This window comes from Microtus pennsylvanicus, chromosome 20, assembly GCF_037038515.1.
Source record: "Microtus pennsylvanicus isolate mMicPen1 chromosome 20, mMicPen1.hap1, whole genome shotgun sequence".
NCBI classification, from domain to species: domain Eukaryota; kingdom Metazoa; phylum Chordata; class Mammalia; order Rodentia; family Cricetidae; genus Microtus; species Microtus pennsylvanicus.
In genome coordinates this window covers 20,800,591-20,826,933 of record NC_134598.1, presented here as the reverse complement: position 1 = coordinate 20,826,933, position 26,343 = coordinate 20,800,591, and the positions used below count along the sequence as shown (strand labels likewise).

The window sequence follows — 26,343 nt, the reverse complement described above, 5'->3', positions numbered from 1 at the left end:
TCTAGGTTCCATCAAGTTGACTCTTAAGTTTCACCATCCCATTGCCAATGAAGAGAAACCATCATTCTTTCCTAAATTCATAGTTTGTCTCATTATAAACAAAAATAGACAGTTTAGATCAGGTGTCAACATAATACTGTTAAAATGGGTCTTGCACACCTGGCAAGTGTGCATACCAGTTAAAGAGCTGCTAGGCACCGTCTTCCAAAGTCTCAGGTATAAACCCTGTGCCATCTTAACGGTAAAGTTTACAATTTTGTCATGTGATAATATGATACACTGAAGACAATAACTTTTTTGTGTCATCAGAATTCTTGCATGCAAAAGTATTTTGGAAAAAAATATTATCTTTTACAAATATTTTATCAGATTTTTAATCTCTACATTCCCCCCCCCAATATATGTAGCTATTAGTTTCTCTTCTGTCCATCCTTAGAAATGTGATGATAATAAGGGAGGACCTAATTCCCTGAGGTATTGGAGATTTTAAAAGAGACTTTATAATTAAAAACTAACAAATAATCATCAAAGGTTCAGAATTATTGTTTTAAAAATATTCTCAGTAATTTTTAGCTAAGTGCTCTTCTTCCAGTCATATTTAATGTTAATGATGGTAATTCTTTGCATATTGTATATAAAATTTATTTTCCAATTTATTATTTGGTGGTTTTTTTTAGACCTTTTGGATGGTCTTAATGCTTGAGGTTCTAAAATTCTTTTAGTATATGTCTATTTGTTTATTTATTTATTTATTGTAATGGCAAAAAACAATATGTGTGCTAGAAAGGTATTCTAGCAATGACCTATTTACCCACCCATTATGCATTTTATGTATATTTTACATTCTTCTTTACATTTTCCTTCTGTGATGTTGTCAGATTAGACCATTCAACATATTGACCCAAGGAGTTCACATTTGTGGTGTCTTTTTTGACCCCAAGAAACATATTATATTATTGACTGGACTAAAGCTAGAGATGGCTTCATGAATAATCAAATATACCTAACTCTGAAGACAAAGTGAGTAAGCAGGACACTTTTTTTTTTGGAGACAGAACAAACTCATCATTCATATTTATTTTATCTACAAAAACATGAGTCATTGAAATTATTGCTTAATCTTTATGGTTATTTTTCCCCAGACTGCCAAAATTCTAACCTTTTTAGTGAAATATATGTACTTGTTTAAAGTCTCCTATATCTTAAAACATAATTGAAAAGTATTGATGAGGTTTGACACGCTAAGCTAGTAATCATTTTCTTCAGTTATAGCATCACCGATACTTTATTATTGCATAATATAGTTTTGTACATCCTCCTGAATTGTTAACACTACTAAATGAACATTGATTTTATATTTGGATCAATTTTTATCATCATTAAAATGAAATCAATGCTTCAGTTCAGCTACCAAGAGCATCCTCTCCAGAGAACTATCATTTTCCTTGGAGCATGGCAATCAAATTTTATCACCACCAATGAATCTTTATATTAGAACTTCAAAGAGCTCAAAGGGAAGCTCTATAGATTTGATTAATTTATTCTCATTACAGTCCTAAGGCCCCACTTTCATACATAATTTTTATTATGTTTGGAGATGCTAAACTTTTAATCCTTGGCATTTCAGAGGTTCAGAGTAAGCATATCTCTAAGCAAAGTAAATGTCACTTAAACTATTTATACTCTAAGGTACCACAAAACTCCATAATATTTTTATTCAATAAATATTTATCAAGTGACTATGTGCCGATTTTAACTCCTAAATGAGTTGTAGTCAAGACCTTGTGTTCAAAGATGTGAACATATTTTCCTCTCTAGGTGGTATTGTGTACATGGAAGGTAAACATCTTCTCTTCGGTCACACACATCCATTTTCTAGCTATACTATAGAAATGGACTTTAGCTACATAAAGCATTAAGAAGGAGCAACTGGGCAGAAATTGAGCCTTTCATGGAACCCTGAGACATCAGAGCCAAAGTCCTTCCAGATGACAATAAGAGATTATATTTCTGCACTGTGCTTTCAGAAGCACATCCATTCCTCCTCACTCCATTGGAGTCTTGAAATCCAATTAAATTACACAGGGCAAGGATATGCTACTGCTGAGGGTTCATGCAGCCACTAAGGGTGTGCTTCTGGACAGCCAACTCAAATAATCTATTATAGTATAACTTTTAGGAACCTAAACCCAATATTTCTTTGGGAAAATATGTTCCAGTTTTCTTCTTCAGAGCACAGAGGGTGGCTTTGTGCCTGTATTGAGAGCAAGCTATCATTTTAGAGATCTGTTGTGCTCCAACCAAGGACAATCAAAGAAGTCTTTCCTAAGCCTAAATAATATGATACAAAGACTAACAGTGAAATACAATGCAGTGTTCTTTCATGAAAACTGGTAGTGATTTCTTTTATGTAGTTAGACATATCTAATCTTTTTGAAAAATGACAAAAAACGAGAAAAGAAAAAGCTAGTTAGAGCCAACAGTAGAGTAAAAATACATTACAGAGTAAGCATCATCCAAGTTTTATATTATATATTTTATATTCATATTTTATATTATATGATCAAACTTACTATTGCTTTCAAGAAGTATTTAGTTCTAGAAAAGGTTAAAAATAATAAAGACTAATTAGAAATTAAACTCCAAGTTTTTACAAATGCTAGAATAACCTTATTTTCTAAATAAGTCCTATCATTAATTTTGCTAAAAAGCTTATTAATAATTTGACTAAATAAGCCCTAAATAAAACGAGTGCTGGATAAATTTGGCAAATAGTAACACTTCATTTATTCACTTAGTGATGGTATATCCCAATAGCTCTCATATAGACTATTGACATTCCCAATTTACAACAACAATAAAAAATATCTGAAGGGACAGACGTGGATACAAATGACTGCGCGTAAATTCTTCTGGTTCTGTGACACTTATCTAAGTCACAAGCTTTGGGAGAGAATAACAAAAGTGGTCCAGCCTGAAAATCATCAATTGCTCTTGTTCTAAACTTATTCTTCAAGATTAAAACCATTGACCTGTGTGACAATTGGAGCTGAACAAATGGTCTGATGATGACTGACTAAAATGCAAAGTGAGTGCAAGGCACTGTGATTAGCGGCTAAAATAAGAACAGATTTTGTCAAACTATGTATGAGAAGATGCACCCAAGATTTTCTATAAGGTACTTTAGTGAGCTTTGTAGTTATTCAACATTTATAAATTTCAGTAGGGATCTTTATTTAATCCTGCTATCAACTGCAGGACTGCTATAAATGTATGTATTGCATATATATTCATAGCTTCTCAGAGATGGGAGTATGATTTTTTGTAAAACAAGAAAATGAACAATACCCAGTAAAGAATTTTCCATTCAACACTGGTGGTGAAGGGTCAAAACTATGTACTAACTAGATATTAACTGGACCTTGTGCAAGGTCTCGGAAACATAATTGAATTGAATATCATGTGTACTCAGAGGAACATCACTGAGAATAGTTGGGAGACATCAAGGCATGTTTTCAAACCCCAGTAGAAAGGATTGAGATATGTTCAATGTGTAGAATGAGAACCCAGGTGCTGTCAAGGGCAATCCTAACCAAAGAAGTCCTATTCTGGTGTTTTGATTAGAACTTGAGCTAAAGTCAGAGGTTATTAAGCTGATGAAGTTGAGCCAACTCTAAGACTGCCTCTGGTCATTACAGACCAGAGAAGAAAGTACTGACCACCTGGAAAGGAGTACGGACCCTTAATTATATTCAACCCAGACTAAGCAATCATGTGTATTTGGTAGGATTTCAATAGGTGAATTAACTATTCATTGTTCATTGAGAGATTGAACTATATGTTGACAAGAAGCAAAAGTCTAGCTTGGAGAGCCAAGTTTATTGGGTTACCTAAAGAGGTGTAGGTAACTCAAACATAGCTACCACCTACTAAAAAGTCTAACACAAGATGAGTGGGGACTCGGGAAATTTTGATCACTGAATATGCTCCCTATGCAGCTTGTAGACCAGGGCGTCTCAACCTTTAATGCAGCCCCTCATCTTGTGATGAGCCCAACCTCAACATTATTTTCACTGTTACATCACAACTGTAATTTTGCTACCACTATGAATCATAATGTAAATCTCTTGTGTTTTTTGATAGTCTTAGTCAACCTCTGTGAAATGGTTACTTGAACTCCAATGAGGTTGCGACTCACACGTTGAGAACCACTATTATAGAGTTTCAGCGGAGCCTTTTAAGATTTGTGAGCTCAGGGCTTCATAAGTTCTGTGAGCTTCCAGTGTCTGAGTTTCCCTGCTATCTCTAACAGGTACTTGCAGGTATGAAGGAAACACCTATACAATAGTGACTATGTTTCTTTTTGCCTTTTATTGAAAATAGATTTTTTTTCTTCACATAATATATCCTTATTATGATTTTTTCTCCCTCTGTTCCTACAAGTTAATCCCCAGTAGCTACAGTTCAGTAAGTCTTTGGAGAGCTAGATTTTTCACAGTTTACTGACTAGCATGCCATCATTTTATGAAATCATAGTTTTTTATTTTTTTTATTTTTTCTATTAAAAAATTATACTTCTGCCCCTCCTCCCGTCTTCCTCCCATCTTCCTCCCGCTCCCCTTCCCTCCTTAAGAGAGGACAGGGAACCCTGCCCTGTGGGAAGTCCAAGGGCCTCTCCCCTACATCCAGGACTAGGATTGCATCCAAATAGACTAGGGTCCCAAAAAGACAGTACATGCAGTAGAAACAAGTCCCAGTACCTTCATCATTGGCTTCTCAGTGGAATCATAGTTTTATACTTAAAGGATTCTCCCTTAAAATTTTACATACTGTGTAAACACATACATGTGCAAACATACAATGGTGTGTCCTGTAAATTTTACATATTCTAAACTTTAATTTGCGGATTGGTTGCCTTCAGTTTCTTTGCAAAGAAATAAGCTAAATTTTAGTACAAATAAATATTTCATAACCTTTTAAAAGAACTCTTAAAGAACTGTATTCACTTGAAGCCTTTATTAACAAACAAAAGTTATTTAAAATAGTGTTGTGATGATGAATATCTGTAACTTCTAGACCTTTTGTTTTTCATTAGTAAGGCTCACTAGTAACTAGATCTTATTATTTTTCTGAACTCAACCATTCAAGCATATCATTTTCTACTAACCACAGTGTTATTACAATTTAGAGCAATGATCTTTTAAAAATGTCTTTCTTTCCATAGTCAGTATTCTTTGTTCCTTTTTCCCATTTTCCCTATTACTGAATATACACAATTTCAGTAACATGAGAAAAAAAGTACCTTAAATTTCTTACTCCACTTTCATTTGGTCGTATTTATGAGTAATGTCTACAGCCAGCAATGTATCTGCATTTTCTACTATGTAGCTAGGACCGTCTGAGCTACTGAGAAAGTCTCTGTAGGGAAAATGTAGCCCATTCATTAGTGGAGTCTGCCCTGCCTCCTAGGATAATATTGTTCTCTCCCTGATAGTCTTTCCTCTTTCTTCAGTTCATGTTGGTGAGTCCATTCTGTGCCAGTCCGGCAATATGCATCTTCTGCTGATCAGTGAGTCAACAAAAGAGACAGCGACACAGAGAGAAAATAACACCAGGAAACTAGGATTCTCTACAAATCCAAACCAAGTCTACCATTATACGAGGCCATTTTTGATTAATTCCTTCCATTCTTATCTCATCTTTAACTAGATGGAAACATCTAACTCTTACAAATATAAAAGATAGAATATAAAAGATCCTTAAAAATGCACCAACAGTGAGTCTGAGTGCATGAATGAATCAATCAAAAGTGCAATCTTTATTGCACTCATCGATTTAAACTGCTCTCCACTAGTTTCTGAATCTGTGCTTAATAAGCGATTTAAAATATCCGTGACCCCCTAACTTGAACCAAGAAATAAGAGACTTGTTGAGTGAGCTGCTTTTCTTGGAATATTCTGATCTCAATTGGACTGTTTTAAAGAAAAGTAATGTTCATAATTTGCTAGCAGATTGTGTAGTCACAAATGGGACAACTGAAATGGTTATATCCACCCTTGAAATAATACATGCGCACACTCGTGCACATACACACACACACACGTGGTAAATGCTGGGACTTAATGTAAACTGAAGTTTTACATATAAATAATTAGATTTGTTTTGTTTCTTCATTGACTATTACATCCCATGATCCATAACTTAAGAAAGCATATTCCTAATAAAAATTTCTTTTGCTATTTTCATAACTCAGACACAGTAGAATAGATATTAAAATAATAATGTTTATAACTTAATTTTTACAAACAAGTGTAGGAAAGAGTGAAATGAGTTTTATAAAGAAAAATAAACATCTTCTGTAGAAGAGGAACTTCTCTATTAATACATATTATCTCCCAATTAAACTATTATCACACTATCTCTGTGTCATTTGTCATTTTGGTCTATCCATTTTCATGCTTTTCATAATAAATTTCTGAGTTTAAATATTTGATATTCTGAAATAATATAGCAACTCAGAACTCATTAACTGTGGAAGCGAAGAAAATTCATGATATTGATGATAAGTCAAACAATAAAGATAACTTCACAAAACAGATTTCAATATAACTTCTTACCATTCCTTTGTTCAAATAAAGGTATTTTAGATGAAAAATATAAAATAAATAAAATATATTGTTAGGACAAAAAATTTTGAACTATGAACTTGACTTTGAGATTTGTTTCATGCTTATTGTAATAATTTTTTATTTTGTATTTCAAAGGTTTTTATATTACTATAATCCCTAATTATTTAAAGCATTACAAATGAAATATAATGACAAATAATGTTTCACTGTGCCCAAATTTAATCAACAAATGTATTGGAAAATGATGAATCATTCACTGTCAGGGTGAGGGTGATTACTTTGCTCAAGGTCACAATCCATCCCAGATAAAGTGGTCAGTTTTCCTGGAAGGCTCAGAGTTTGTGCTCTGTCTATTTTCCAAGTTCAACACACAGGTGTGCTGGTAAGAAATCCAGTTAAAATGTATGAAGTATCTCTTTTAGGTCATATCTTATTTCTTTTCTGTATGTGATTTGAAAGATCTGTGAGTTCAGTAACTTTGGAAATTGTTTTGCCAACTTTTAGATATTTATGTTTTGGTTTATAAGAAAACTTAAGGAAATTGTTGTAGCTGTTCTGGAACTGAGGCCAAGGAACATGCATTTTCTCAAAGCCCCCCTTGTTTCTCTGAATGAATGCTATTGGAGGAGGCATGTGCAGAGTGTTTACGACACATCAAGCTTTTCTTTATGATAGTTTTGCAATGTAGAAGGAAATGCTTTACTTTGCTTAATTTTTGAACTAAGAATTTCTGCCTCATATTTTCTTAAACTGAATATAGTTTATGGGTTGTAGCAATGGTTTCTTTTCTAAGAATTATTTATTGTTTGCATAGAAATTTTAAAATATTATTCTCATTGCTTTTTGTTGGATTATTTAACTTCCATATTTTCTAAATGCCTCCACTACATCCAGGAAGCAAGTAGTTAAGTTCAAGGCTAAGTTTGAACGAGTTTGGTTTTGCGATGATCCAGATGTAGATAAATCACCCAATTAATATTTTATAAGCAGCATTTGCAAATATCTGTTCAAGTAACTAAGTCTCCCATAAAATCCATATAATTGGCGCAGGTTTAACATTTTATTGCACATACACAAGAAAATATAATAAAACAGGAGAAGCTTAATCAAGTTGTTTTACACATCCTTCAGATGTTAATACAGGTGCACATGCCTTCTTAAAGCAAGAATTATTGTAAATCTTGGTAGAATAAAAATTCTGCAGCTGTAATGGACTTCACAATTTTTTCATACAATAGGTAATGATTAATAAAGCACCTGTTAACATTTTGACAAAATATGTATGAAATTGGAGCCCAATTATCCTGGCCCTCCACTAAATGCCTTCTCCACTTAAGGTGTGCCTTTCTCCTTCACCATTTTTCTTGAGTTTAAATGGTGGCCTTGATTGGTGGTAGGCTGTTCTGTAGGGAATTTTTCCTATTTATAAAATGACACATTTGTGGTCCCAAGTAAAGAATGTCCTTTGCTTTCTTCCTGGGGTGTACTAGAGGCTAAGAAAATTTGGTCCTGCATGTTTCAGAGTGACTCATACTAAATACAGACTTATTGGTCAATCATCAGATGTGCCTGCAACCTGAGCAGACTTGTGGACGTAGTGTGTATCGCGGTGGAATAAACACAGTACCGCCACTACTGAAATGGTTTCTAAGACACCATGTGGTGCTGCCATGAGATTTCTCACCTCTGAAATGATGCTATTGTTTGACTCCATGCCTTTCTTTGGATTGAAATGTATCCATTAACATTTGTGTGCTTTTCTTTTCCATCCATCCTTCTCCATCTCATGAAAAGCACACCGGGGTAAGTTGACTCACAACGGCTGCTGAACACGTTGGTTTTCAGCACCATCTTTTCTGTTGGTTTGTTTTGTTTTCTCTTTAGCACCTCTCTTTTCAGTTATAACACCAACTGCACTGCCTCTGCCTTAAAATGAAATTCACAAGGTCCACTCGTTTCTACACAGAAAAAGGAATCATTGGTTCAGAGAAATATTTATATTTGAATTACATTGGCTTTTTGAAAACTAGTATTGTTTGGTTCTATGAGATGCATGCAAATTTACCTTGCAGGCCTTACTGTCCTAACTCTCAAGTCTTTCTTCAAGAGTTAATGAGAGCTCCTTAAGGCTCAAGTCCTGCTTTCAAGATGAGCTTCAACTCTTTGTGCTGCTTGGCTGAAAATGTGCTTAACTAGGGCCCGCGGTTCAGTTCTTCAAATTACATTCAGGAGACAAACTCCTTTGTCAGTTTTCAGAACTCATTTCGATGGAAAGGGCTAAGTGATGAATCTCCTCAGTAAGGCATTGATAATGGTCAAGGTGACCTAGCTTTTAGCCAAATGTATGCCTTTTCCCATTGTTTCTTATATGGGTGATTATTTTTTAATGGTTCCAAATACATAGTTCTCAAGTAAGAGTTTCAAATTTAAAATCCTTCTCTCACAGGTAGGGGAAATCACATAAATCCCCAAAACTAGGCAAACTATAGGCAACTAACGAATGGTAAGAAAAGGAGAAATAGTCTTCTCTAAGGAAGAACCCTTCAGTTGGTTATCTAATACCAAGTGATCAGCCCTGAAATACTATGTATGTGTGTGTGTGTGTGTGTGTGTGTGTATGTTGAATAAATTGCATGCATATATTTAGGATATTAAAACATATGTAGAGGAATGGGGCATTGCTGTGTGGAGATCAGGTTTTGTTTAACAACTATTAAAGAAAAGAAAACCACGTCCTTGGGAGACAGCCAAGGAGAGGTATAAGAGAGGTTATGATAGAAGAAAAAGGAAGAGGTAAAATGGTGGAATTATATTTTCATTTCAAAAAGCTTTTAAAATTATTAATAAAAATGACAAATGAACAAAAATCCTCTTCTTAGAAATAGAATTAGGGTATGTTGTCCATTCATAAAATAGGGCTTCAAAGTAAAAGTCAGACAGAATATGTACAACATTTATGAAACATTTACATCGGTGTAGGCTCTTGTAATATAGGCCACATGATCAGTTCACTAAGGCATTTTGTTAGTTCTGATGTATTACTATTCTTAACATAATTTTTCCCATAAATATAATGACAGACTAGAGAGAAACCGCAGTAAACAAGAGCACTTGCTACACAGTCACGAGAAGAATCCTGACCCTAGAATGCGTGGCTGGATGTCCTGCCTATAACACAAACTCGAATGGAGAGTGAGGCAGGAGGGTCATGGGTACTTGTGACTTCCTAGAGTTTCTAGACTACCTACCTAAATGCAAGCCCAGGTTCAGAGGGAGAGCTTGCCTTAAAGCAATAGGCAGAGAGTGAGAAAGAACACCCAATACTTTTCTAGTTAATAGTACCGCAGTGTTATATACTGCTGTTTAGGTTTTCTTTACTTATTGATACGCTCTCAATAAGTAGACCAAATTATTTCACAGTATATTACTTGTTTTAGTTTGTATATTATATGATATTAATGAAAACGTTAGTAAAATATTCAAAGCTGCATTGCAAGCTAAGATCCACCCTTGACAGGCAGGTAGCCTGATGGTTGCTGTAAGCTCTTCTCAACATCACTCTCTCTAGCAACGTTTAATACCATCATACACATTTTCACCTGCTGCTTTCCCATTATTTCTACATTTCTGAAGGAAAATAGCTAAAAAAAATGACATATTAAAAAGCAATAGCAACAAAAAAAGAATGACTCACTGCCGTTATTGTAATGGATTGGCATACTGGCTCTTAATCTCAAATTGAACTGTCTCAAATGTTTTAGGGCTTGTGTATTGCAAAACATCAAACTACTTCCTCAGTATAACCACTAAATCAAGAGCAGAAGAAAGTACAGTCAAGAGGAGCAGAGAGTCAGCAAGGATGACAAAGGAGAGAAGAGGCTAAGGGTTGGGATTTGAAAATCAGAACAGAGTCCCACTTGCTTGCTGTGCACCCTTGGTGGTCTGATTGTTCCCTCTGCTTTACTAACACAGCTCTCTGCATCCAGTAAGGGAATTAGTGAATACATACAAACACAGGAATGTGAAAACTGAATACTTCCAAGCTGACCAAAAGAGGCCTCTAAGTCGTAGCCATACAAGTTGGAGCATTAGCAAAGCTTTCCAGTAAATCCTCAATTACAACCAGGGAGTGAGTGGGGAGTTCAGAACATGGTGTCAAGTAAAAAAGGAAATCACTTAATGGGAAGTAATACAAGTCCCTCTAGTTCTCAAAATCAGCATTGGTAATTGTACTCCTTAATCACAGTCTCTGTGTGTGTTTACTCCTTTTTACTTGTTTTGAAAATTATTAAATTCAAAATAAATTGAGAGAATAAATCATGTAAATCCCAGCTGAAACTCACAAATACATCAGATTCCTTCACTGAGACTAGTTCCTATATTGCATAGCTTCTAAAAGAAAAAGAGAGAGTTTAAATTTAATAATTTCAGAACTTAATATAATCTATTTATTTCGGGAAACAGCCATATACATGTTATTAGAGTCTACCTAAATTCTACTTAAATGTTGTAGATTTCACTGAGTATAAAAATGCCCAATAATTTCTTTCACACTCATAATATCCTTGTGCTTTAAAAGTCAATCAAAATTGTTAATGTTGTTTTGGAACTTAAATTTATGACACTAGCTATATATTTAAGTAATCAGTGTTCTGAAGCATTTGATTGGGATTTTTGATGTCTTCCTGTTCAGAATAATTATGTTAATGAAGATATATATATATATATATATATATATATATATATATATATATTATCAGCTTGCAGATATTTCACAAATTAGGTAGCACCATGCATCATTCAAATTTCCATACAAGAATTCCAACTCGCTCCTCCTGTTAGTATGATATTTACAGAATTTATCAACAAATACAAATTGCTTAATAATAGAGTTCTAAATCCCACCCTCACTTTCTAGAAAGTCCAGGCTGGCATAGAACAGATAATCCTACTTCTGCCTCCCACATGTGTAAGTTAGAGTTCTGAGCTGCCATGTTTATACACAGTATGTTCATTCTTCAGTTGAACTCTGAGGAGATTACATCATACTCTGTAGGCTGTTGGGTTTTAATAGATGAAGGCATTTAGAAAGAACAATGCCAGGAAATTGATGGACACTCCCTACTAACCTATTCTAATGAAGACACCATCTCTGATACAACGTTAAGAGCTGATGATTAGATTGTCAAATTGTGTGAACATTTTCTACAGCAACCTGTTTATTTCTTCTTCTTTTAACTAAGTACTTACAATGGGCTAAATGAACTCTCAAGACATGCTTTTTAACTCTAAGATTACAGTGACACAGTACACAGTCACTGCAACTGTAGCAGCAAGTTTATCAATTCCATTTCTGTCTATAACCTCTATCCATCATCCTTGACCAAGATACAGAACTTGGTCGGAATTCTAAAAGTAAAGCATGCCGCCTTCAGTACTGTATAAAGATAAGAACCACTGTGTATGAGAGTAAGGATTGAAAGGCCACTTAGTGACATAAAATACATGAGCCACATGAAAAGAAAACTTGGATAATATCTTTTCAGTGTTATTGACAATGAGGAAAACACAGTTAGCATTCTACTCTAGTTACTAAAAGTTTCAAGTTGTGTGACCAAGTTGTCGAGGTTTTTAGTTTTTCTCCTCAATTACTCTAATTACAAACAGCCTCTGCTCATTAGTGTTCATATCTCTGTGTGTGTCAATACACATCCAAGTGATTAAATTTATATATATATACTCTTTTGCACTTAGGCTAGAAAAAGCTTCAGACAGTAAATGATGATTGATATCTATTATTTTATGAGACATGGTGCTTCATTTATCTAATTGAAAACCTTTTGTCCTTTCAAACTACTATTGCTTGTTATGCAAGAATATAAAGTTGCAGGCTCATAGTGAGTTAAGATGCTAGACAAACCTCTATCATAAATAATACATTTTTATGTACACAAATCAATTGACACCTTAAACAAAGTAAAATAGCTAGTTTATTAGCATTGTGTTAATATATAAAATAATGAGTTTATCTGGAGGGGTCCTTGTAATCCTAATGGGAAGAATAAACAATGTGTTGTTGCTGATGGAGTTTGAGTTATGAATGACAGTGGTATAAAGAAGTAAGTTTCTTAGCAAGGTAAAAATACTGTTCATGGGCAGGTGAATTATACTGAGGTGTTTGAACAGTATTTGAGCATTCATTGAGGAGAATAACAAGGAAAGAAATTAGGAGCCTGACAAATAGTAGTCTTTTAAAAATATACTAATATGTATGTATATATTTAGAATTATAATATAATCACATAATTTACCCCTCCTTCTCCTTCAACTGTTCCAATGTATCCCATTCCCTTTGTTCTCATTCAGATCTATGGTATCTTTTTTATAATTGTTATTGGTGTGTGTGTATGTCCTAAATATATAATTATAACAAGCTCCATAAGATGTTGATCCCTTGAGAAACTAATTATCCTTTGTTATTATGAGAGCATTCGAGATGTTTGGCTTAACTTACAAAAATCTATGATCAAGAAATTCATGTTGGTAGAAGAAGAACAAGACACAAGTGAGATGGACTTAGATGTCCATTGCCATCCTCCAAGAATAATAAAAACCTAAGCAAAAACTCAGGCAATACTTTTATCTGTTTAGAGATACCTTTCTGAATATTAAAAACGGAATGTTGCCAACTTGGTTAACTGTTATAGGTTTCCTTGAGCTTCTCTATATGAGGACATGCATGTTAGACATTTCTGGATGTTCACCACGGGTCCAGTCTTATTAACAAGTCACATGCCATTACAGAAATCTGTCACTGATGATAAGATCCCTGGTCCTTAAAGGATGTATTTAAGTAATTCCTTACAGCAGAGGAGAACACAGCTCTTAAAAATACAGAAAGATTAGGAATTTTAAGTATTCCAAACAAGCTCCCTCTCTAATTAGTCCATTTCTATTTTTAGTTCTCACACTTGAACAAGCTTGTGTCTGTTAGCTCCTTGTGAAGAAAGTTCTGCCAATGGCCTTGAAAGTCTTCTCTAAGTCTGGGAGCTAAAATTCATGCTCATTCCGGCAATAATGTGCTTGGAATCCTTGGGGGAATGGATGATTAAGTATTAAATTCTAGGGATAAAAAGAAAAAAAAAAACAAACTATGATTCTTAGTCCTGAATAGAAAGGCAGTAGTTTTCAAGGCCAGGTTGTTCTGGATGAAATGGTCATGCATTCATTTTAAAGTCTGAGTTCTAGACTTCTTTGCTCATGTTTTCCCTCCTTCTGCTCCTCACTGGGACATTGGGAGCTCATTCCGGTGCTCCAGTGTGGGTCTCTGTATCTATCTCCATCCATCGCCAGATGAAGGTTCTATGGTGATATGCAAGATATTCATCAGTATGGCGATAGGATAGGGTCATTTCAGGTTCCCTATCCTCAGCTGCCCCAGGAACTAATTGGGGACATCGACCTGGGCAGCTGAGAGTCCCTCTAGGTCCAAGTCTCTTGCCAACCCTAAGATGGCTCCCTTAATTAAGATATGTGCTTCCCTGCTCCCCTATCCAACCTTCCTTTATCCCAATCATCCCGTTTCCCCAAGTTCCCCCCATCCTCCCCTTCTCACTTTTCTCTCCCCATCTCCCCTTACCCCCCCTCCCACCCCACCCCCAAGATCCCAATTTTTTGCCCGGCAATCTTGTCTACTATCCATAACCAGGAGGATAGCTATATGTTTTTCTTTGAGTTCCAATGAAGGAGAGAAAGCACTCTGGAATATATCCCCCTCAAACATGAGCCCATCAGACAGCGTCAATGTTACTTGCTTCTTATCCACTTTTGTTTTGTTTTACTTGATTGGTTTACTTAGGCTCTGGATATTGAAACCAAGGCTTTGTACATTCAAGGCAAATACCCTACCACTGAAGTATGACCCGAGCCTTGATTTCTTGAAACAATCTCATTAAGTATCATGGAAGGGTGGCAGGGATCATAATTTCATGAGCTTTCTTTCTTGATCTGACTCTCAAGTGCTTTCTTTGTTTAAACAAGCATATACAAACATTGCTTTTTTGCAACTGATTTGGCTCCCTGTTTTTCTTAACATCTCAGATCACTATTTTCCTGCCATTGAAAATTTCTCAGATATGGTGACACATGCCTTTAATCTCAGCACTTGGGAGGCAGAGGAAGGCAAAACTTTGAGTTCAAGGCCAGTCTGATTGACAGAGATAGTTCAAAGATAGCCAGAGCTATGCACCCGAAATAATAATAATAATAATGCATTAATAAAGTAAAAAATTCTCACAAGGACAATCATCCTCTACCCATTCAGTGAGCACCATCATATTTGCCAACAGATCATCACATATTAAATCCACTTATTTCTATAACAACACTGCCCATATAACCTTTCCAGAATTGATTTCCTTACAAGTCATCATGTACAGAAATTTGTTTGCACATAACTGACACATCCCTTGGGTTATGATTAAGGAAGTCTGGCATTACTCTCACGTAGCAAAAATCCATGTATAGACCCAGTCAGTCACCTCTACACTCTCAGATTCATGATATTAAGGTCATTCTTAGAATAAGCCCTAGCAATAATTTGTCAGGGGCAGAATCAAGTTCCTTTGTCCCATTCCTTGAGTTATCTTACTGAAGCTATTATGTTATGAGAATCGTGATTTGGGAACCAGATTGCTCCACAAGTTCCCACACAATCATGTCATTATTTCTATTCATAAAGAGAATAGAACTACTCAGCACATTCCGTGACATCATAACTACATTTTCATCAGTGACCCCAAACTAGACCAAGTTCTTAGACTCAGTTAGAACCAATAGTATTATGAGGGACAAGACACAACATATTTTTGTACTATTTCAGACATAGTAATTTAAACATGGTCTTAGACTATAAAAAACACATAAGTACAATTAAAACACAGTACACAATTTACTGAAGACTTATTAAATCAAATGGTGTCTGCCATGAGGTTCAACATTTACAGCAAGGCATGCTGGCATAGACTTTTAATCCTAGTACTATAGAGGAAGATAGATGATTGCTACCAATTAAAAACTAGCCTAGGGCTGGAGAGTTGGCTCAGTGGTTAAGAACATTGCCTGCTCTTCCAAAGGTCCTGAGTTCAATTCCCGGCAACCACATGGTGGCTCACAACCATCTGTAATGAGGTCTAGTGCCCTCTTCTGGCATACATGGAGGCTAAACACTGTGTACATAAATAAATAAATAAATCTTAAAAAAAAAACTAGCCTAGAATTCATAGCAAATTCCAGGTAGTCATGATGACAAAAGGAAAGCTTATTTCCAACAAGACAAAACAAAATGCAGAACAATAACACAACAAAAATAAATATGTAAAATAAGAAAAAAATGCCTCCAATAGTTTGCCAGCTCACTCATAATCAAAGCCCCTGGGATGTGGAGCCAGGGGGATGGCCACAAGTCTGAGGCTAGCCTGAATTTCAAGGTGAGTTAGTTATAGGCCAGCCTGGTCTAGAGGGTGAACTCTCTGTCTCAAAGCAAAACAAAACAAACTAAAAGCAAAAAAGGGTTGAGGGAGACTTGGGATGTGACTGAGTTAGAACACTATGTAGCATACATAAGGATCTGTGTTTTATCCCTAGCACCAAAATACATGTGTAAGTGTGATACATGGATATGCATAAATATACACACAAGCACACACATGCGCCCATGCACATACAATGTTCACAACTATTTTAAGAGTATACTTGTCAATGGATGGCTTTTTTGAAATCTGAAAAACATCTGTAAACCACAGAGTGTGTGGAAATACTGGTCCCCTTGACTTTAGAACCCTCGGCAGATCACAGACTTCAGTGCTGGGAAGGAGAACAACAGAAAACAGTAGGCTTATAGGTGGCATCAGAGACGGGAAGAGAGAGGGGAAGAGATGGGAAGGAATATTGCAAGGGGAGGTGTGTGAATAGAGTAAGAATGAGGTCAGAGAGTTAGATCCACATGGGTGTACAGGCAGTGACAGAAGAGAATTGACATGATCAAACCTAAATTGTAATAGGATCCTCTCACTTCAAATTGCATTGGTTATTGGGGAATTAGTTAGGAGTTGTTGTTGTTGTTGTTTTTCAAAATAGGGTTTCTCTGGAGCTTTGGATCCTGTCTTGAAAATCTAGTTCTTATAGACCAGGCTGACCTCGAACTCACAGAGATCCACCTGCCTCTGCTTCCCAAGTGCTGAGAATAAAGGCATGTGCCACCACTGCCCGGCAAAGCACTCCAATTTTTAAAAATATTTTCTATTACTCATATTTTTCACTTCCTAAAATAACAGAATCATTTAGGCTGTTGTCATTCCTTCCTCATTTACTAAATGAATAAAGGAATTGACACAAATATGTAATTTTTCTCCCCATGTATTGTCACTCAGATTGTCTACCTGGGTGTATTCCTCCCAGTAGTGGATAGGATGTGCCAACAATAATCATTTATTTCTCTTGAGGAGTCCTCTAAATTTCCTCACACACACTCTATGCTAATTCTCTCTCTGCATATCCTTTTAGCATGCTTTCCTCTTGCATTTCCTACTTGCTACTCACCACTGCATATCTCTTAGTATGCTTTCCTCTTGCATTTCCTACTTGCTATTCAAAGCCACCTCAACTGCTACAAAGCCATCATCATTCTCTCAACTTTTGTCAAGCAAAACAGGAATTAATGAGCAAACCTATTGGGTTGAAGAATCTACTCCCGTGTCAAATACATTTGGACGATTTCATGCATTTGCAGTGTCTAATGGGGAATCTTGGAAACCACATTCATACGTCTGCTTAAGTTACTGAGCATAAGTCTCGGCTTGTAGTATGTACCCAAAACATAATCGTTGGACACTTGATAGCTCATCCCACTTCTATAAATACATCTGCCAGAGTGAGACTAAGTTACTGGAGACAGACTTGCAGTGGAGTGTCACTGGGAAGCCCAAGGAAATTGGGTGACGGGATAGAAAGTTACATTTGAGAATGTTTGTGCTTTCCATTGTGGATTTGGAACATCCAAATGTGTCTCTGCACACATTCCCTGCTGCTGAATTTTATATTCAGAACTTAGCTTTGCTGTCTCCTCAACTCAAACAGTAGGTAACTTACGGGCCTTTTAAATTACAATAACTTACGATTTTTCTTTGCTTAATGCTAGTTTTTCATGTATTTTTATAGTGTCTGTTATAAAACACAAAAGCTCTTGTCTTCAAAGGCATTCTCTTACATATTTTAATATATGAATCTACAATAATAAGCAAGCAATTCATTCGTAATGGGAAATACCACGTGTTTTGTTTGAGAGTTCAGTATGATATCTATGATATATTTGCTAACATGAAAGACATATATGAGAAATAAAGCAATTATTAGTCTTTGTTCTTCTTATGTGCATATAAGATTATGCAGAGGTACAGAAGTATATTCTTCACTAAATCCCTGAAGGATTATATAATATTTTGAGATTGCATACACATAGATTCCACTCTTTCAGTAATAAAAAATTATTTGAACATGGATGCTTAATGATAGAAAGAAATAAAAAAGAAAGGAAAGGACATGACTACTCCTAGGTATGATGGAAGAGAGATTTTATCATAGATATACAGGAAAGAATAGGCAGAGGCATCTGAGAAAGTCCAGAGTGGACATGACCAGTCTGAGTTGGGCCTTGTGTGGTGAGGGAGACAGAGAGAGGAAGGGAGAAGAGAGAGCGGGGAACCAGGTGCAGCAGCCAAGAGACCAAAGGTACAAGAAAGGAGTGGATGCCAAAAATGTCTAGATTATATAGGGAAGAACCACTTGGGAAAGGGCAGCCCAGCCTCTGGGATAGTGAGTTCAGGGTAGAGGGAACAGTTATACTGTGATTCCCTACCTGTTACCAGGTAGGGACTGAGGGATGCTGGGGGAACTTCTTGGCTAGGTCCAGCATTGCTATTTTAAATAAGCACCTTAGCTGTTTGTCTGGGGTTTGAAACTTAACAGATGTCAATTCTAAATTCTTAGGAGGAAATGTAGTCATACATATATGTGCAAAAAATGTTGCTGTCAGAAAGCAGCAATGACTATCACTGATGTTATTACCCTTTCATTAATAAATAGTAGTGATTATGAATTAAAATCTCTGTTGAATTATACACTTTTACACTGCTTCCCAGTAAAGGAAACCAACATGTTTGTGTAGTACTCAAATATGACATGGTTGTCAGCTATCTTTGAAAAGTCAAAAGATCAAAGGGGAGATAAGAGATAGAATAGTTGCAAGAGTGTGTGCTTGGAAGATTTCAGAACAGTTCAGTCATTTAGAAGACTAAACTATAGACTGTAGATGGCAGGGTCTTCACCTTACAGCGTTTTGTTCTTGACTTAAGGCCATGCATTATCTCCTGTGTGCCACAACCCTCATAGCAACCAGCTTCCTTTTTGGCTTGCCGTACCCTTCACTGCTCTTCACTTGTATCCTAATACATTCTCTGTAAAACAACGCATGTTGTATTCCAAGCAAAAGCTCAAAGTGAGGGATTTGTATAGTTGAAGGATCAAATTCCTTAGTTATTGTTCCAACCTTCAAAACAATTGAGACCTGAGACCAGGAACTAACTTCTAAAGTAGAATATTGGTTCTGAGGTCAGACTCAAAGTAATCATCATGACAACAGGGCTAGGACCACCAAATATGTCTTGTGTCTCAACATATGAGCTTTGCCTCTGCCACTCCGAGATAAAGGGGTTGAAGAAGGGCAGATGCAAAAGTCAGATTTAGGTCTCAGATTGCATGACTACATATGAACATGTGAGCTGTTTCCTTGCTAAATGGAAATGATATTGGTTGATAACACAGATCAGTTTAGTTGCTAAACAAGTATTCAAATCTTGATGAATGAATCCCTGAGAAAGTTATTTTTAAATATTAATGTTTCACTCAGTGAAATCAAAGAGGAATTTTTACATATGACTTAAAGGTAGAAGGAATTTGGTCATTCTACATCACCTCTCATTAAATGCTTGCAAGGGCTTACTGGTGGATTAAAAACAATCACAGGCACCTTCTTCCTTGTTACCTAACTAGTGGTCTTTGCTGTACTTCAGGCATGAACTTCTTGAAGAAGCTCGTAGAAAAGGATTACCTTTTGCCCAGTGGGATGGACCCACTGTGGTTGCTTGGCTGGAGGTAAGAAAAGCAAATCAAAGACTTGGCTTAAGTCAATCATTGCTAATTTGTTTATTTGAAGACAGATAAAGACCAATTTGAAATCACAGCTTCCCTGTATCATATAACTTTTCGTAAAGGAAACACATTCATGCCTATGAATTTGTGACCACTGAGATGTCATGGATTCTTTCTTGTGTTGGGACAGAGCAAAATATGCAATGATGTAAACAGATGCGTCCCCATGTTCTGTCCTCTCCATGGGTACTAGAATAGGAGAATAAATTATTACTGCCATGGTTTGGAGGTTTGGAGGAAGTATCAGCTCCTATCTACCAATCGTCATCAGTAAGAAAGAAAAAAGTTAAAAACAAATTCATTTCACACTGAAGTAAATGCTGATGAAGCATCTAGAATGTTCTATCCTTGTTTATAATTAAATTTCTAAAATGGCTAAGTTTAGAGAGTTGTGAATAAACATGAGGCTCAGACCTATATTTCCTCCTTTGTCTAAGTCACATAAGTGTTCATATTACTTTATGATTACTAAGTTGATTAATTAATTGATCAGTTGATAATTAAATGTTGTTTGATATAACAAGAACAGCATTCTGTGTTTCCTCTAAGATACAATGCTGTAGAAAATAAAGCAATATTTGACCAGGGTAGAAGAGAGCACCCTGGCAATGAGTGAATTGCATATTTGACCCCAGGTTGGCCCCGTGTTGCACACCAGTAGCACGGACTGATCTTCACATTCACCTTTCCTAGGTGGCCCAATGGTAGCCAATAAGATAGCTTTTGTCAGGAGAAAGCAATGAGGATTTTCTTGCCTGGCTAAGACAATGGCATACATTGAAATAATTCTGAATTATAAAGTAACTTAACATTATCATTGTGTCATATATAGGGCTAAGTAAAGACCAAGTTAAAAAAAAGCTAAATCTTATTGTACTTTAAAAATGTTCAGTTAGACAGGTAGATAGAAAAACACATTATTTTTTAAGTTTATTTTTTCTTGGGCTAACTGAAATAAACCTGAGTTATGCTTTTGTTATATCCTTTCAAAGTAATTAATTACAGAGTTACCTCTTCAAGCTTATCTTTAAGTTTCTATGCAAAAAAAAAAAAAAAAAAAACACATCAAAGAACAAAAATACTGGACCACTAGAGGAAAGGTTTAAGAATTCACGCCACAAGGACAGGGATTCTTTGTTCAGATGTCATTTCAAGAAAATGAGCTAGGGTTTGACAGAGAGTGAGTTGCTATTTTGGTAAAGGATGAACAAATTCTTCAGATGAAGAAACAAAGCAGATTTCCTGACACTCAAGTGCTGGAAAATGACAGCCAGTGAAGCCAGAGCTAATTAAACCTATCCAGGGTACTGAAATTGCTCCTAATGCATTTCCTAATGCGCCTCAAATAACAAAATGGAACAAACAAGATGAACAAGCATGCTGAGACCTTAAATGGGAGCCCTTCACTTTTACCTTTTTTCCTTCTTCCTGGTGTGCACAGTCTATAAAGAATTTCGTGTGGGAGGAAGTCTACCCCTTTCCCCATCATTTATCCACATCAAAAACTCTTCAGTGTCTAATTATTGATGACATTTGTAACAATGGATTGGCAATGTTTGTGTAATGTTAACCAGAGTGCAATTTCAAACATCTTAGATGATGGCTAGGAAATCATTAGGGATGAGTGAAGGTTTATAGATATTTATTTATCTTGCAGTGTTTCAGTTTATGCACCAAGTGAGATGGCCAATCATCTGTACCCTCTAGTGTCCTCATCAACATAAGGCTAATCTTAATGTTCTTCCCCTTCTGGAACTCAGTGGGGACCATACAAGAACATTATTATATCTTTATATCCTGTGTTGGATTTCAACCACATCCCAAGTCACACTGATTCAGAGTTACCATTCTTTTCCTTGAGTCTTTCACATTATAGACTTATTATGTTGTAGGATATACAGAAATAAATATGTCTGTATCAGTTAGCTACTCCTGAATAACAAGTTATACCAACAAGGATGTATTATCTCACTAGTTTTATAGGTGATATGTAACTCCTTGAGTGGAATGTTTGGTTTGGCTAAGGTTCGTGCTTTGGTGAAAATCACAATGCTAATAATAGTACATTTGTCTTAATCCATGACAGGCAAGCTGTCTCAGCATTCAGAATTCAAAAGGAGAATTATATGTACTCATTTGATAAAAACCATTCAAGCCACTGACCCATTGGAACTTGTAGATAAGTTCTTGTCATTATACACAAGTAGAAAATTCTGCCTCTCCCTAAAAATTGATATCAGTGTAGCTCGAAAGCTGCAATATCTCAATTCAAATTAATTACTTCCTGATTGTTGTCTGTTCCATATATTCAGTGTTTTTATATTACCTATCTCTCTAGTCAAGAATCATAGGATTTATCTCATGGAGTTGTGTTGTAGGAGACGGATTGTTTGTTCCAGGCTGCTCAGCCCCAAAATAACCACATAGAAACTGTATTAAATCAAAAAGAAAGGGAAAATTAAATAATGAAACAATTTCCCTAGGGGAAAAAAAGAAACTTTATTAATTAAATCACTACTTGGCCCATTAGCTCTACCTTCTTATTGGCTAACTCTAACATATTAATTTAACAATTTCTGCTAATCTGTATATTGCCACAAGGCTGTGGCTTACCAGATAACGTTCTACCATCTGTCTCTGGTAGGGCTACATGGCTTCTCCCTGACTCTTTTTTCTCCCAGCATTCAGTTTAGGTTTTACCACCTACCCAAGTTCTGCCTTGCACAGGCCTAAGACAGTTTCTTTACTAACCAATGGTATTCACAGCATACAGAGGGGAATCCTACATCAGAGTTTTAGACAAGAGATAATTTTATATATGCAAGATTATCTTGAATACTTAGAGGATGTAAAAGACACTAAAATGATATATTAGTTAGTTTTCCTGTTAGTGTGAAAAAGTAGTTAACCAAAGCAACAAATAGAAGGAAAGATTTGTTTGGGCTCACATTTTGATGGTGAGATCAATTATAGAAAGGAAGGCAGGGAGGCTAGAATGGATTTAAGTATGATAGTAAGACCACAAAGCAGCTTGTCCAACGCACCATCAATCAGGAAGCAGAAAAAGAAAATACAAATGTACAACTTTCTTGTTGGTTTCTGTTCATTCTGAAACTGCCACCCACTGGTTATTCTTCTCACATTCAGGGTGTCTTTTTTGCTTTGTTTTATCTTTCTGGAAATTTCTTCATAGACATGCCCAGCAATGTGTTTCACAGGCAATTCTATGATCCAGTCAAATTGTAATGAAGGTCTTACCTTCACAGATAATAACTAAGATTATTCTAACCTGTATTTTTTTTTCCAAACACTACAGCTCTGGTTGGGAATGCCTGCTTGGTACGTGGCAGCCTGCAGAGCCAATGTGAAAAGCGGAGCCATCATGTCGGCTTTGTCGGACACGGAAATCCAAAGAGAGATTGGAATCAGCAACCCTCTGCATCGCTTAAAGCTCAGACTAGCCATCCAGGAGATGGTTTCCCTCACGAGCCCTTCAGCTCCTCCGACCTCGCGCACTGTGAGTCAATGTGCCCCCTTCCTTCCCTTGAGGCTGACATCATAGCGGTCTAACCCCACAGAGCAGTGTGAGAGCTCACATTTCGGCATCGCCATGAGTTATTTTAAAAAGATATGGCTTGGTCTTCATTAATCCCCGCTGCTACTTTGAATAGGTCTAATTGAGCAGGTCTAATTCCAAAAAATCTTGAGAGCTTCAAACAAAACGAACTTTGGAGTTAGCTAACATTTAGATGGGAGTTTAGATTTTTCTTGAGGCAGAAAAATCCCAAAGTTTATTGCTTTTTTTTTTTCGGAATCTCCTCTTCTGTTTAATGAAATATGGCATCTTGGGATTATTCAAAAGCATTACAGGTTTCTGAAGATGCACAGTTTAACTTATTACTCATAAAAAAACTTCATGATAAAAATTGTATATGATTTGATGTTTTATAAACACAAATTGGAATTTTCCACTTCAAAATTTGGCCCCATTTATAATCTCTTTTATAACCTAGTACTATAAAATAATAAACTGAAAAAGGCATTGCTAATGATCAGTATATTCATCAAGAAATAGCCTCAAATGGTATTTTATTTCACTGGTTAGTAAGTTTTTGCTGATAAATGTGTAATCGCTTGTGTTAACTAGATATCTCTAGCCCACCATCTTAAACAACATAGGAAACTATGAAAGAACAAAATTAAATTGGTGGAGAAAAGTGGTATTTCTTTATTGCAGCTTTCAGACACCAAACTGACTTCAATGTACTTCTAAGAAGGACTTAGATAACCTTAAAAAATTTTTATTGAGTCTATCATACATACAACCCCTCCCCAATATTCAAGAATTTAAAGGCAGAGATGTACGGTAAGATTTCAAAGATGTGTGTACTTCTTGTATACTTATAATTTAGTTACTTCCTCAATACTGTGTAAGAAATATATATGTAATTTCTACTTACAATGTTATTTCAAATAGATAAGAATGTACTCTGCTAATATATTCCAGATAAAGGTAATTTAAAATATTCTTATAGTAATAATTGAGGTCCATTAAAATAGTTATTACTGTAAGTCAAATTCAGAACTGAAGGCCTTTATGAGTATTTTCAACTGAGCAAATAACAATGTAACTGGTTTATAGAGAGCTTTCTTCTTCCAAAAGTAAATGCAACAAGAAACACTATATATTCAAATCCTGAAAATCACAACAGTCAAACTTCCAACTTCCACATTTAAAGAATGGGACATACTATATAATTTCTTTAAGTTACAAACGCAAATCCCTTTCTTAGAAAATGTTTTGTAAAAATCACGTTTTCCCCTAAGATGTTTACCCTGAAGCAAGTTAAATTGCAGATTAAAGATAAAACTATATTGATTTGTTGCAAAAGCAGACAAAAATGAGGAATTCTTGAGATATTCAGAATTTAGCTGCATTTGTCCTCAAAAGATTATTTTGTTGTTGTTATTATTGTTGCTGTCCCTAGAACATTCTTCCAACTTCAGAGTCACAAGACCTCCCCAACATGTCTTTCATTTATTAATATCTGAAAAACTTCCTGCTAAACACCCTAAAATTTGAGTTTCTTTCCTACCAGGCATTAACATTTTATGTACACTTAAAAGGATTCTTTAAAATGGTCTCTTTTTTGACTCATCATTGACGAAACAAGAAAAGTACCAATGTTTGCCCCAGGTCTTACAATGATCATCAGGTATACCGTAATTATTCTAAATATTCACCTAAAACATAACCATTGCAGGGTTGAACAGTGTTTCAGTGGATTATGTTCTTGCCATGTGAGCTTAAGGAGAGAAATTTAGATCCTCAGACCCAGATTTTATAAAAAAAAATGGGTGAGTTTTTCGGAATATCTGTAAGCCCTGTATGGGAGGCAAAGATAGGAAACGGGGAAGAGACCAGATGAACGTCTAAGTTCATATTCATCAAGAAACCCTGCAACAATAAAGGAGTACTTCTTCAAAAAAGACGCCTAAGCTCAAATTCTGACTTCTATTTATATACTTAGATATATACATATACACACCATATACATGTAAGTTTGTAATATGCATGTATTTGAGTGCACACACACACGCACACACATACACAAACCCAAATATAGTCATTGCGTAGGACTTGCTTCCCAAGCTATAAAGAGGATATGAACTACACATGGCTCTGAGTCATCGTGCCCCCCAAAATATAATAAGTAAGGCATGTTGAATATGAAGTTCAGTATGGCTGAAATTGTTTAGTTCCTATGTGTGAGACAGAAGCAGAGTTTTAAAAAAGATAAATATTACTAAAAATTAGTATAATTTTTCATTAAATTTTTAATAGGGACAGGGCAGAAGGATATAGAGGAAGATATCCAGCACTTACATCTGACCTATGTGCCTGCTCAAACACTGAAAACTTGTGCCAACACCGTGCTCACACACACACACACACACACACACACACACACACACACACACACTGTTTCATGCACACAAGAGAAAACAGAGAAAAGCACATTTTAGGAAAATAAACCTTTACACAAAATGTAGGTTCTTAGCGTGCAACTTGCAAAAGTGTGGCAATCACGTTTTCACAAATTGCCCGGGAATTATGCTCATTTTGTAAGTGAAGATAATTATACAACCATAGCTTCTAGAATCTTACCCATCCCAGAACACTTTGCATAACTCCCAGGGCAGAATTTCAGAAAACCTGTGGGAAAGCTCTGCTCTGTTAAGAGATGATACTGGTAAAGGCCCCTATGGAAAGAATAAGATCATCCTTATCTGGTGACAGAGTCAATGGAGAAGCTGCAAACATCAATGAGCTGAGTGACTCTGCTATTGTAAATCTGTTTCATAAGTGCATACTTTAATCTATAAGAAAACTTGGCTACAATGAAAATCTAAAGCTATTAAGGGTCAGAATTCTGTGCATACATAT

General features: G+C 35.8%; 1 protein-coding gene across 13 annotated transcripts in view; it reads left to right on the top strand.

Annotated features, from left to right (window-relative positions):
• The window catches only part of Ppfia2 (PPFI scaffold protein A2), a 345,304-nt gene that overhangs the window by 293,854 nt on the left and 25,107 nt on the right, over positions 1-26,343 (top strand). For all 13 annotated transcript variants that reach the window (XM_075954444.1, XM_075954445.1, XM_075954443.1 and 10 more), the window contains 2 exons: positions 19,757-19,838; positions 23,212-23,412. In XM_075954444.1, the coding sequence (XP_075810559.1) occupies positions 19,757-19,838; positions 23,212-23,412 (283 nt within the window). The remainder of the gene's footprint in view (positions 1-19,756; positions 19,839-23,211; positions 23,413-26,343) is intronic.